The following is a 14,116-nucleotide window of genomic DNA, read 5'->3' as shown; positions in this document are numbered from 1 at the left end:
GTGAAATTATTAAATAATAATTCACATAAGCAGCACAAAACAGAGGATTTAGGACAAGACCTTCTGTGTATGCAAAAAAAAAAAAAAATATGAATGCAGTTTGTGAAATGTTTGCAGATATTTTGATTTTACTTTCAGAAATCAGTTTACCCAACGTCATTTGCATGAGAAAAATCAGAAGATGTCAGAACAACGAAGTTGTTGTTTCATTTTTTGTCTGCTCTGGTCTTTGATGTTGTAAATAAATGTCCAGTAAATAATGATATAGTTAAATTGTCCTTTTTTCACGTTTCACTTTTAAGATTTCCTTCTCCGACTAAAAATAGTAATTTTGTACACAAATTGTGGAAAAACAGTCATGAATCAAAACCCTACCATACAGCACAGACTGTATTTGTACTAATAAATGTCAATAATCAGATTTTATTAATGCCCTTGGAGAAAATGCATTCTGTCCACATTGAGCCAGCCTGTCTCTGGGATGGAGCCACACTGAATCATTCCAGGGGAGCGGAAGGGGGTCAAGGGTCACAGTGGTGACCCATCGACTTTGACATATGAACTTGTGAATTCCCGATCCAAAGTCTGCTTCTCTGACCTCTAGGTTAGTGATGTGAAGTGAACAATGATAAATGATTGTAGTGGTGCCACGAATCAATATCCTCAACACGTTGCACATTTTTGAAACACAATTCACAAGGAAGACAGTGCTTTGGGTTGCCGGAATTTAGAAACACAAATGGCAAATTTCATCAGTACAATGAATAAATGAAGCCCTGCTAAATAATGTATTTAAACTGTTGAAGTAATTGTTGAGTGACCAGCCGTATTCAACAAGCTGATTATGACATTTTGAAGAATTCTGGCAGCAAAAATTTATTTTTCAGAGCAAAATGTAGGTAAAAGGTTTTTAAGGAGCCTGCTAATAACAGAAAGCCAAATAATTAAGGTTAAGAGAAAATCTGTTTTTTAAGGGAGTTTTTTTGTTGTTGAAGTGTTACTCTGTTGGACAGCAGCCACTCAATCACCCCTACCAAAGGCTGGCCCCCCCCATCACCTCGTTGTTGAAAATGAGGCAGCGCTCTCCATGGAAACCACAGTCCTCTAAGGCTGTCGCAGCTAATCCTCGGGAGCTTACTCAATTCTTACTTCTCGTAAGAGGGCTTTATGAACAACACCGATGCCCAAGAATTCTCCCCAAACAAGCGCCGCGTCTTCTGTTTATCCGACGGGAAAGCCTTTATCTCAGGAGGAAATCAGATCCTGTTAAAGCAGCAGAGAGGGGAGCACAGCAGGCCTGGTTCATCTGGTAAGCTTTTTTTTCTTTATCGGTTGTACTGCAGGTGTTACTGTAGCTTCCAGGATTTGTCTGCAATCATCGTGTCCTCTCATTGCTGGCTTGATTCGACCTGCACGATGTGGGAGGATGCTGGGAAGCATGTTCTGCTTTGTATGATTGATCCTTGATGACTCAGAGATCACGCACAATTAGGATTTATGCATCACTTGTGATTTATTCATGTCAGCATAGAAACTTACTCACAAATGCCTCTGCTCGTCCTCAACAACCGAGGCTGCTTTAATCAATAGACCATTTAAAAAAATGTTTTAACTCAAGGAATTTTATTAACTGACACACATATCAAGGATGCTTTAAACATTCCCACTGACAGTAGTTCATTGTAGACGAGTAGCTCGGTCTCCATCTTCACGGTATTATTAACAACTTATCCTTTGTCTCTAGTTTTCCAAAATACTCCCGATTTTCTCTGTAGTCTCCCCCTTCGTGCCCCCGTCTCCCTGCCCCTGTGCTCTCTCACTTGCCTGCACTAATCCTTTTGTTGTGGGCTGAGGGGCCCAGGCTCTGGCTGACCATTGGGCACAGTAAGGGCTGGTTCAGTTGAAGAGTGCCGGGCGAGTCCTCCTGTCCCCCCGGCGGACCAGCAGTGCCTATTATTAACGCCTCCCTCAGCAAGAACACACTGCTGCTCTTCTTTTTGAGAAGCTCCTCTGTTCTCCATTGTCATTCACCTTGATGTAAATTTCTCCCTCAGTTTTTTTCTAAATTCTCTGACTCGATTCTTCAGACAGTGCCAGGACGTGGAGAAACAGCCCTGGTAGCAACATGCACTTCAGGAACAGCGCTCCACGCCTGCTGCTACTGCTGATTCACTTATGCCTGCTCATGAGAGGACTGGAGGTGAAGGGGCAGGACCAGGGGTACCTGCAGGAGGCCCTCACGGCCTTGGATTTGCCCCTGGGGATGAGCAAAGAGGCGACGCTCCAGAAGGACAGGACAAGCGACCTGATCGGCACGCTGCTGCAGGCAGTGCACTGCGCCGAGCAGACCGGTACGTCGCAGGACACGTGTGAGAAGGTAAGGCTGACCCCAGTCCCAATGTCACCACTTAACCGTCAACATGTAGTAAATTCAGTGCTTATTTTGCGTTCTGTGTCCTGGAGGCATGCTCGTTATGGCAGGAATGTGCGTGAATGTAGGGGCTTAAGTTCTTGACCTGTATGGGGCATTCACGCTGAGTGGCCTGACATCTCTGAGTTTGACATAATAAACTCCAAAGAGTGGATCTAGAGGTTCTAAGCACGTCCATGCAGGCGGACTGACAAATGGGAGTTTGCATTTGTTTAAGCCGAAAGAGTACAACATTAAAGAATTGAAACAGTAAAGCTTTTCTATTCCGTCTCTGTTCACTGAATAGGCTGTTTTTTCCCTCAAATTGAACAGTGCTCACCCACTCTCCTAACCTTGGCTGATTTGTGCGTGGGTTTAATTGGGCTCGCGTTCAAGTTGCCACAGCACAAACAGCACCATGAAACCTTTTCCAAGAAGCACGACACAGTGTGTACAGAAAAGAAAACAGACCTTTTATTAAGCTGACCTCTTCCGCACCTCATGCTGACTAAACATTTAAGCTAAACACTGAAGTTTATGTCTGAACGTCAATACTCACACGACCTGGCAGAGCCTTCAGTTTTAATGGTCCAACGAAAGCCATCTCACTCGTCTTTGTGTTTTTGCAGTGCCTGACATCAGACATTGTCCTCTCTGTGCTTGAGGACAATGGGAAGACTTACTTAACAGAAGAGGACTATCTGCGGATGTCAACCGTTTTGCTGTACTATATAATCAATCTGCAAGACCTGTGTGTGTCGAACGTTGCTCCCCGTCCCTCCTCATCCTCCCCGTCTGGGAACTTCCAGTTTTATGTGTTGGCCCTCACCAACCTACATCCAGCTGAGGACAACCGCTTCCTGTCCTCCAGTGAGACAGAGAGTATTCTGCAGCTTATCAACCAGCACTACGACCCCTCCAGCGGGAAGACGGCATCGGATTTGCAAGTGAGGAACTATTTTCTCGCAGTTCGTCCCATCATGGCAGACGTACTCCTATGTATTAATCTTACATCTCTGGATCCACAGTGTATCGATGCAGCTCATCTACTAGAAAGTGTTGACGTTACGGGGAGTTCGGGCGCCGGTGAGTCCGCGGTGCCCAAAGTGGCAGCGGCGGTCATCAGCCACGTGCTGCGGGGCCATTGCTTCCGGCGCAGCAACCTCCCATCGCCGACCTTCTTCACGGACTACATCTTTCGGTCTTTAAATCGAACGAGTAACCTACAGATTATTGGTAAGTTCAGGAAAACATTTTAAAATTTTTATTGGGGCGGGGGGGGGGAAGGCAGGCACCATTTAAACCATACAGTAAGTAATGTATGATGTTTCAAATTGATTGTGTGTTTGTGCCTTAAAGGGATTGGAACATGAGTACACGTTGCTGAATTTCATCCCTTGCTATTATATCATGACTGCTACTGTTTCTTTGCTCAGACTTGGAGGAGCTGCTGCATCAGCTGGGAGTAGGAAGAGAAGTGAAAACACACTCCCACAGGAAGAGGCGGAGCATCACAAGCAATTCAAAGAAGCTGGCTGTGCACGCATTGGATAACTGCAACCATGATTCTGAGGGAAAAAGCAGAGACTGGGCACAGGTGAGACTGAAATAAACGACTGGTACAACCTGGAGAAACATCATGCACGTGGCGGTAAAATGCATGGAGATACAGTGAGACTTGATTTGAAAAGCCTCCCACTCATCCTCCTATTTATCTGTTTTCTTTGATTCCAATCAGGTGTGTTTTTCAGCCAATCAGTTGGTGGATATTTTTGCTCTGGATCCTCATTTGCCAATTTCCAAGGAGCACTTCAGACATATTTGCCCAGCCATCATTCAGCAGTTGCTAGGCAATGCCTGTGAATCTGCAGAGCAGAAAACAAGAGGATCTCTACCCACTGCTGTGGAGAGTAAGACATTTCACTCCACTGCTTCTCTCTGCAAACGGAAATACTGTACGTGTAGGAATCAGGATAGCATTTTATCACTGAATGTCATGTTATATTTTCGGACACTATCTGAAAACAAAGTGGACAATGGTTAATTGTTGGCATGAATCAAAGATACAGTACATAATTGCTGAATAAATAAACAGTTTCATTCAAATCGATTTGGAAATCACATGTTAGCGCTCAACTAGTGTTACAATTAATTTTTGATATACTTTTCCAATAAAATGGATTGAAATTGTTAGAAGTTCTTCTCTTAAGTCCAATATACAAAAAAAATATTGTTCTCATGCTTACAGTACAATCACAAATTCAGCTAAAATTCATTTTGTTTTGAAGAGATTTTAGAAAGGCAGTTATTTTATTTTGTTCACAGATTGCATACAGTGTTTCTTAAGCTCCTGTCTGCCCTTGTTTTTTTGGTTTCTCTCCAGAGTATGGCTACAGCACAGCTGCTGTGCTGCTCATCACAGTGGGCTCTATGTTCGGTATCTGCTTGATCTTCTTCAACTCCTGTCAGGAAACCTACTCCCTCATCCTGCAGCTGTTTGTGGGCCTGGCGGTGGGAACGCTCTCCGGAGACGCTCTCCTGCACCTCATACCTCAGGTACAAAGACGCCACACCATGAATCCAGAGCTACTGAAGATACACTACTCACATAATGTTCGGTATATTCTGTGTCTGGGTGTCACGTCAGACCATTTGAAAGTGTTTACATCAGGGTGGTCTGCGTGCTAGGCCACATCTGAGTGGCCGTATGGAACTGGTAACTCTGTACCCAGAACCTGAATGACCTGAAGGCCGCCCTTTAAAACCTAACCCTTATTGAGAACTGTGTAAATCAGATGTGGAAACTACTGTTATGCTTCAACTTAAATGGCCTAATTTCATGATATAATTTCACTGTTGCATGGACTTTTTACCTTTACCATACAATTTACTGGAAAGTCAGATATCCCTAACCTTTTGAGCAGTATATGAGTCCATTGTGAATTGCTTTTCGTTCCTTTTCACTGGTTTTTGCAGATCCTTGGCCTCCATGATTCCACTCATAGTCATGACATTGGTGATGAGCTTGAGGAGAAGGAGTACCTCTGGAAGATTCTGGGCATCATAGCTGGAATCTATGGCTTTTTCCTCATTGAAAGAATATTTTCCTTTTTGATTCCTTCCCACAGCCACGTAAGATTTTTGTTTTGTGATGTTCATATAAATATATAAATATATATATATATGTATATATATATATATATATATATATATATATATATATATATATATATATATATATATACATATATATATATACATATATATATATATATAAATAAATATATATATATATATATATATATATATATATATATATATATATATATATATATATATTGAAATACTGTTACAGTTTTCAAGTGTCATGATGAGAAACCGCAGCATCATGACTTTCTTTTGTGTGCAGGGTCACTCCAGTGACCTGTCCTTAGAGCTCAGCTGCAACGGCCATTCACAGAGGGGCAAATCAATCTCCACCATACAGCTGGTGAGTCTTATCAGAACCAGCACGGAGCTGTGATATTTTTTCTACAACGTCCTTGGCAGAAAGCCTCGATTCCCATCATCATCCCTGCTATTTACCTAAGTGATAAAGAAGTCCATAGGGACTGTGACAAGACAGTTCTAGGAAATTAATCATCAAACTGCTGTACATTACACCATGTGTGCACTTTTGCAGAATAAAGAGAGGAAATAAGGCTTTACAGCTGAAGTGAACACTTTTTTTTCCCACTTGTTTCTGGTGTACATTGTGAACATTGCTACTGTTTCATTCAAGGTTCAGATGTTCAGGGTTGATTTCATGCTGGAATATTTAGGAGCTGTGTATTCTCTAATTCTTCTTGTTATTTTAAAGAAGCCCGTTTAGATGGCTGGAAAGAAACTGTTATGATCATTTTCATATGTAGTAGTACCTAAGCACATACCGTATTCTCAGTCTCTATCCTTCACCATGCAGACCTCTGACCCCTGCTGATCTGTAACACTTTTGCCCTAAACAAGAAAACTTTCACTCCTAGTTGTGACAAGTTTAGGGACTGTGCAACACACTGGCATGATTTCGACGCAATCATCTTCCATCCAAAACTTTTAGGCAAGCAGGCAGCAGTATTAATCCAGCGAAATCCACATAAACCGTTCTCACATTGCTCTTACATAACAGTTAAAGAGGAGTGGTGTGGGAGGGGGTAAAGGAACAGAGCATGTAGGATGCTGGAGAATGAGAAGCATTGAATCATTCAGAAAGTACTTCACGCTTGTGTTGAATCATATGCATACAGCGCTTACCTAATTGGTTGAACATTTTGGACCTAAGGATTGGCGTGAAAGAGGAAGACCTTTCAATTTAAAGCCGCATTTGCAGTCAGAAAACACAAACCTCTTGTGTCTGATTTGCGACGACTGAATCAAAAGCAAATATTGTTTGAATCCCTGCTGTGAATAATGATATAATCTCTCCTGCAGGGACCAGTGGATGACTTGGAGTGTACGGAGATATCTCCAGAACATACAGGCGTACAGAGGCCTTCACAGCAGAGTAAGCTAAACCGCTTCTTCAGAGAAAGCCGCACACAGATGAACATGCTGTACCGTCTAATTAGTTGCCGGGCGCCACAAAGCAATTGTCACGGTCTGGGGATGAGCGCCGACAGCACAGACTCTCTTTGTGTTCGCAGGGCAAGGGGTTCCTCTGCTGGCTGTGATGGTAATCGTTGGAGACAGTCTTCATAATTTTGCAGATGGCCTGGTCGTCGGGGCCGCCTTCTCCTCGTCGGTGGAGACCGGCATGGCGACCACCGTGGCCATCCTGTGCCATGAGATCCCTCACGAGATGGGTGAGAGGTCGCAGTGTTGATTAGTCGCTTTTTCGGCAGCTGCCTGGAGGCAATCCGACTGACTCATCGTCTCTGCCTTTCCTGTCTTTGAAGGAGACTTTGCAGTACTGCTCAGCTCAGGACTCTCGGTGAAGACCGCCGTGCTCATGAACTTTCTCAGCGCGCTGACGGCCTTCATGGGCCTTTACATCGGACTCTTTGTCTCCTCTGAGATAGAAGTCCAGCAGTGGATATTCTCGGTCACTGCAGGCATCTTTCTCTACTTGTCACTTGTAGAAATGGTAAGGAACACATCAACAGTGACGAGTCTGATAACCTTCTACATAATTCTTTTTTTTTATTCGTAACGACATGTAGCTTTAAACAAAATCTTTGGTTAATGTCCAAATGCCTTAACAGATGTGAACATTTTTATCTTCTGGTTTATTCGGGGCGAATTAATCAAAGTTGATTAATGGTTGCAAGCAGGAATCAGTGGATTTGTTCTGTTCTTGTGATATGAACAATGTTTTCACTCTTCTTTCTGCTTTCTTTGTTCAGCTTCCAGAGATGAGCCGAGTGAAGACCGACCGACCGTGTCTCATGTTTCTCCTCCAGAACCTGGGCCTCCTGTTGGGTTGGGCCTGTCTTTTGTTGCTCGCACTCTTTGAACATGAACTCAAATTCTAAGCAAAGCACATATCTCTCCAGACAAGGCTGAACTGAAGCCAACACTGACTTGTTTTAGGGTGGTTTTTTTTTTGGTTTGTTTGTTTTCCTCCATTGTAATAATTGCTGTTGGTTGTGAAACCAGCACGTTGTAACATCATTATTGCTCGAAAAGTGAGTGTTTCATGAGGATGTAGTCTCAGCTCTGGATCTCCAAAATGCCATGTACTGTATAGTTACATGTATACTTTTTCTTTTTCTACATGTAATGATTTATTTTTCTATGTTAGGTATGACGAGTGCCTGCATCCGGACACTAAATGTCGAGTTTGGCAGCAGCACAGCTGAAGCTGTTGCTCTGTGAAATTTTCATGTTGCCTCAGACAATCAAAATGATTCAGTATTGTCAAGTATTGTAAAACTACTTATTTTACATTTATTGTAAATCTATTTTTTTTTTTTTTGTTATTGTCCTCAAACCGATGAGAAAGTAATTTTATAATCGTCACATCCATTTGGAGTTTTGTTGATTTTGTACTTTGTTGGTCCGAGTGTCACTATAAATGCTTGTAATATTCATATAATTTAAAAATATATCGCGTCAAAGAACTGTGACATTTGGAACAATCTCAAAGGAAGGTGGAGACTGTGCTCGAATATCTCATGTTAATTAAATAACTGAAGGGATCTTCTATTGTCTCAGCATTGCTCTTTACCAAAGATGGAGAGACACAATAATGCCTAGAGTCACCAATTAATGTGAAATGCATGTTTTTTTTTTGTTTTTTTTTTGAGTACCTCCAAAAAAACCCTCAATCAACACAGAAACTATTCACAGAACGACCCCAACTAAACTCAATCTGAAGTTATTCTCACTCTGAGGTGAGAGTCCAAGCAAAACCACGACCGTCTGGCCTCAGTAAGTCAACATTTAATCCGTATTTAATTAGTTCCTCTCAGTCATGCAATCCTTTTGTAAGTTAAGGTTAAAAACCCCTAATGCTTCAAAGAATGCATTTTCTGTAATAAGTATAAAATTACACAAAGTAGTGGCTTCCAGGAAAATTCCACATTATTGAGAAATATTATTAGGGGATTTTAACCTGTAAAATTGAAGATGACCGATTGCTTATTTAAAAAGAAGTGTACAAAATCAGAATAGGTAAATGGGGACATGAGAAAGTCCTACATCAGGTACAAAAGACGCACTGAAACCGTTTTGTCAGGCGTAAGCTGTTCTCTAATAGTTTATTTTAGGAGGGCCCCGTTTTGAAAACCGTTGCTGTGCTTCGGCTTCTCATCTCAGAGGAATTGTTCTTTGTTTTTTGAGGCCTCCCTGTGATCCAACATGAGGGCACTTCCACCCACCTGAGCTACTTGTTCTTCTCATCCACCAACCTGGATGACTAACGCTCGCTGCAGCGATCCGACCCACACGGAGCACGCGCTCTCTGCCGCTCGGAGTGGGCCTGGAACGGGAGGGGGCGGAAGAAAAGGCTGTGATGAACGCATTAGCACAATGAGATGTATCAGACACAATAAATCAAATATTTGTACAAAATATTGGATTTTGAAAAACCGGCAGAGCGAGTGGGCGAATGGGAATACTTTCATACTCATTTTAATTAGCTCGCTGTAGTTAAAAGTCTGGCGCTCGACAACATTAATTGAGTAAAATTGAAGCATGTCTGTGCCGGGGATTAGTTTCATTGCACGAGTGGCGTGGGGATTAGGTTGCTATCTTACGCTCATGGGCAAATTGTTCAGTCAGATGTGTCGACAGTGTCATCAGACTGTTTAGCTATCACGTCAGAAAAAGCTGACGCCGATTACTGTGGCTTCCCCAGCACTGTTCGAACAATAGGAGGAAGTCCATGGCATTTTCTCTTATTCGAGCAATTCTGTTGTTATTTTAGAAATGCCAACTCTTTCAGGAAAGCTTCGACAGACTTTTGTGTGTGTGTGTAAACCCCACTCCTTCGCACCAAAGACATTTTTTGGCATGTGTGCACCTTTTCAAGGCAACTGCTGCCAGGACGGAGGAAGGAAAGGCCGGCTTTTATCTGGGTATTGGTGGTGTGTGAACACTTGCTCAGCAAAGGCCTGCCAGAGGAAGAGTTCAGCTCCTGGGTCATCAGGGCAGCAGAGCACCGAAACAAAACAGGAGTGAAGAGAGAAACACAGAACAGGAAATATGGAGGTATTTCTCCTTGGAAGCAAAACGATCTGGCTGAGAGTATTTTGCACCTGTTGTTATCAAGTGAAACTCAGCTGGTTCAACAAATACTGACAGTGAGACAGTGCAATCTTTGCTTACTACTTTTTTAAAATACATCCATATCTAATTAATCTTTTTTTGTTGTTGTTGTATGCCAAAACCATTTACAATGTCTTGACTTGAACTAGTAGGCTATAAATACTTTTATAAAATAAATGTCTCTGTATGGAGTGCATCGGGACAATCTTGTCCTTTTAGACAGTGAAGAACTTGAGAACTCGTCTCTAAATACTACATTTCCCAGCATGCAGCCAAAGCCATTATCTTCAGCTCATGTCCACAATCATTTAAATTTGAGAATTCCCATGATGAAAACAAAATGCGCTGTCACTAAAAACAGGGTCTAATGTATATCGTTGTAGAGCGCTTTCCAAATTGCAAATGTACATGAAGCCACCAGATGGCAATGAAGAATAGAATGAGAAGCCTTGAGGGCTGGGGGCTGGATGGAAAAAGTTTTTTTTTTTTTTTTTAGAAGCAGTGTGTGTAAAAACAGCTCTCATAATTAACTGTAAGACTTGATAAATGAGGCATTTGGGCCACACAGTACTTGGTTTCTCTGGGGCTCTCTGTTTATGTTCACACAGGTAAGGCCAAGTGAAGACATTAAAAGCACTGAGCGTTTATAAATATATAATTGTGCATCACCTTACAGGATTGACACCCCCCCCCCCCCCCCCCCCCCCCCCCCCCCCCCCCCCCCTCACTTGCAGAACTTTGCCAGTCTAGAGCAGTCTGAATGAGCCGGTTCCCAGCATGCTGTGCATCTCATCCATGCCTCTGTGCTGAGAGGAGGCAGAGGTGTTGGCGTTGGATGAGGGCTGCGGGAGCTGCAGGGCTCTCAGTCGGTGTGGGAAGGAGCTGATGAGGAGGCTCGGCGAGGCTGAGAGCTTCATTATCCGAGAATTCAATTCACCCTTCATCATCTGAAGTTGAGAGAGAGGGGGAAAAAAAAAAAAGAAAGAAAGAAATCTGCGAGCCTGTGTCTTCCGAACAGGCTCCTCCTTTTTCACTCTCAAACTTCCAGACTGGCAGCGGAGCTGCGGCTCCTTCTCTCATCAACTCCCTGAAATAAGTGTAAAGATGCTCCCGTCTGACCGGGACCTGGGTCCAGACGGGCGTGTTCGGGTGTGATGGTCTTCAACAACACTCCGAACACACGAGCTCCGCACAAACGCATGGATTCCTTCGAGCACTCCACCTTGCAAGTAAGTTCATTTTAATTCCACATTTGTATTTTATGCAAAGTGTGCTCTTGTGTAGTTTTACCTAAAACTTCGGGTGGAGCAGTCGTTTCATGTTCCTCACCTGTTCCCCACTCGCTCTCCTCCCTCGACGCCATTGGCTGTCCCTGATCCACGAGGACTGTGTTGCGTGAGGCCATTATTTAGTAATTAGTGTTTTTTTTAATGTTTGTATTAAATCTGATAATGATTTTGCCAAATATACCAAAAAGCAAACAATTGGCAAATAATGTTATACATAATTATATTATGTTGTCGTGTATTATATTTCACTTACATAGTGGAGATATTGCTAATTGTTTTAGTAAACTGAGGATGATTTTATGAATTAATAAGTCTTTTCTGTTCTATGACAAATGTATAGCTTAGTATTCACCAGAAATCTTCTTTTTAGTGACTTTGTTAAATCACAAATATTATTTCAGGTTTTATTTTCCTTGTCTTGGAAGAGGTATTTCTTATATCTACACAGATTTGACCAATATTGTAATAGTGTAAAAACCACCTGGTTAAGCAAACACGGCTTAAATGAAAGTTTAACTTCTGTCTTCATTATTCAGAGCTGAAATTAGGTATGCAGTCATTAGATAATCTGGGACATCCTACATCTACTCTGAAACTACATGACAAATAGCTGTCTCTTAAAAATGTCTTGATTGAATGTGGTAAATAAACAAATGATTTTGGATCAACAACAAGAAACAAGCCAGCTGTAAGTTGAAAGCAAACTAAATAAATAAAAAATAAATACATTTTTGTTTTAATCAATGACTAAATTGCTATTGCAAGACAGAATCACAAAAAATGCCTCAAATTACCGTGATTCACAACACCTGTTCAACTAATATAAACATGTATGTCACAGTTTGGGTGGGACTTCATTCTCCGATATAAAGTGGATTTCTTTGTTGGTATCATAACTCTACTCAAGTAAATGTCCTTAACACTGCCTGCATATAAAAATAAATCTTTAAAGGACTTTCAACATACGAAACAAATGAGAGAACATAAAAGTGGAATGTGATTATTTTAGAGTATGATGTTATTTCTCAGTGGTTATCCGCTGTCTCGCTCTCTTGGCAGCTTAAACTGGTCTAAAGGAAACACTCCTAAGAAACCGTCTCTCTGCTCTCTCTTCATGTGCATGATTAACATGTCCCGAGGGAGCAGGCTGGAATAAAAGGCAGCTTCGAAATGAATTTCTGGTTTACGGTTGCTATTGGCAACGTACAGTATGCCGTATAAGCACTTGTGCATTACTTTTCCAGCTACGCACAGTAGACCACCCACATAATTGCCGCCATCATATGAGACATGTCATAATATTATACTTTGAATAAAGCACTGTTAACTATGATAATTTAACTGAGAGTGACTGGTTATGGTTGTACCTGGTGGATGGGTTTGATGAGGCTACAAAAAGTTTGAGTTAGTAACACAAACTTGTACAAAATGTTAATTTTGCCTTAACATCAGGTTGACGTAAATACAAAGATACATTTAAGTGTTCCGGGCGGCTGATTAAACTTCAACATCTGGTTAACTATCTGCAGTTTATAGGCATTTTTTTTTATCCTAATAATTATTGGTTTTCTTCAAGACGTTTATAAAATGTACCTTTGATTGCTTAACGCTCATTTTCACATGTAGATTACTTGGTTCTGAGTCTATGTGCATGTGGACTTTGTCCTTATTTTCTCACACTGCTAATGTGTCAAGAAGAGATTTCATGATGATAAAACTGTTTTATTCTGTCCTGTTTTGCTCCGAAGTCTCAAAACAGAGGCGCTCGAAGGAAAGGCCGTTTTAAAGGCTCAGATGGCAGCACCTCGTCCGACACCACAACCAACAGCCTTGTTCGCCAGGTAAGTGCGGCAGCTCAGGTTTTAAAACCCTGGATCTTCTTCTCTCTCAGCCACTGGGCTTGACTCTTGTCTCCCAGCTGATTCCTACTCCTGGATGGTTAAAAAAAGTTTACAGTTACAAAACTTTAATATGTAACTGTTGAGTATCCACTGGAGATTTGGGAAATACAATAAATGCAATCTTGCGTAAGAGCACTGCGTCACCATCGTCTATCAGGGATGAGAAGAGCTTTGAAAGCTCCAGATAAACACAGTGGGTACAGCATGTGGAGTGGCCGGCTCTCCTCGGACCTGCGTCCCGGGCGCTTTGAGCGCCGCAGCAACGCGCCGGCCTGGTATAAAACAGACCCTGCAAGGTACACACTCCTCGAGTCTGGTCTTTGTAGAGCAGACCTGAAAAGGGACGCCGTGGGCTGGGTTAGGGATGCGCGCTCCTGCCGAAATGTTTCTGCCTTTTTTGGAGGAGGCACAGATCGCCTCGTCTTTGGCACGGCGGCGGCGGATCGACGGGAAGCTGAGGGGATCAGAGAAAACACACCTCCGAGACCGCCGCCTGCTTCTTCTCACGGCCGCCGAGAACTTCTGAATGAGCGCTGCTGCGGCTCGGTACGAGCTGCTTAGTGAGAAATTGCCCAATTTTCCTGCCACCCCCTGGGACCGTGTGCCCATTCCCACAGTCTTTTCTCCAAATGAGGAGTTCCCCTAAATTCACAGTCATCACTCAGTGCAACACCACATCCTATTGAAAGGCCATTCTGGGCCATTCAAACGAGAGACAGTCCAGGGATGTGTTTCAGGCCCAGCGACGCTCGTGTCTGCCCAGAAGAAATATC

The 14,116-nt window shown here is 42.5% G+C and overlaps 2 protein-coding genes across 4 annotated transcripts in view; both read left to right on the top strand.

Moving 5' to 3' along the window:
• Positions 1–1,082: 1,082 nt before the first annotated feature.
• Positions 1,083–7,923, top strand: LOC115394535 (zinc transporter ZIP12-like). Its single transcript, XM_030099866.1, has 13 exons — positions 1,083–1,309; positions 2,088–2,377; positions 3,040–3,357; positions 3,439–3,646; positions 3,847–4,007; positions 4,149–4,320; positions 4,794–4,966; positions 5,387–5,542; positions 5,820–5,900; positions 6,878–6,950; positions 7,090–7,248; positions 7,342–7,529; positions 7,789–7,923. Exons 1-13 carry the CDS (start codon positions 1,168–1,170, stop codon positions 7,915–7,917), a joined length of 2,250 nt encoding a protein of 749 aa, XP_029955726.1. The 5' UTR covers positions 1,083–1,167; the 3' UTR covers positions 7,918–7,923.
• A 3,427-nt stretch (positions 7,924–11,350) lies between these two features.
• The window catches only part of cacnb2a (calcium channel, voltage-dependent, beta 2a), a 51,451-nt gene continuing 48,685 nt past the window's right edge, over positions 11,351–14,116 (top strand). For all 3 annotated transcript variants that reach the window (XR_003932106.1, XM_030099871.1, XM_030099867.1), the window contains exons 1-2: positions 11,351–11,382; positions 13,191–13,283. Coding sequence is in view for 2 of the 3 variants with exons in the window: in XM_030099871.1 (XP_029955731.1) it covers positions 11,353–11,382; positions 13,191–13,283 (123 nt within the window). In the remaining variant the exon portion in view is untranslated. The remainder of the gene's footprint in view (positions 11,383–13,190; positions 13,284–14,116) is intronic.

Source organism: Salarias fasciatus, chromosome 9, assembly GCF_902148845.1.
Source record: "Salarias fasciatus chromosome 9, fSalaFa1.1, whole genome shotgun sequence".
In the NCBI taxonomy this organism is placed as follows: Eukaryota; Metazoa; Chordata; class Actinopteri; order Blenniiformes; family Blenniidae; genus Salarias; species Salarias fasciatus.
This window is presented reverse-complemented; position numbering and strand designations above follow the sequence as displayed.

Coding starts and splice junctions, on each gene's coding strand:
- LOC115394535 (XM_030099866.1), top strand. CDS start 1,168: ATGAACAACACCGATGCCCAAGAATTCTCCCCAAACAAGCGCCGCGTC. Junction 3,647..3,846: donor GAGTAACCTACAGATTATTG/GTAAGTTCAGGA, acceptor TTCTTTGCTCAG/ACTTGGAGGAGCTGCTGCAT. Junction 5,901..6,877: donor CAATCTCCACCATACAGCTG/GTGAGTCTTATC, acceptor TCTCTCCTGCAG/GGACCAGTGGATGACTTGGA.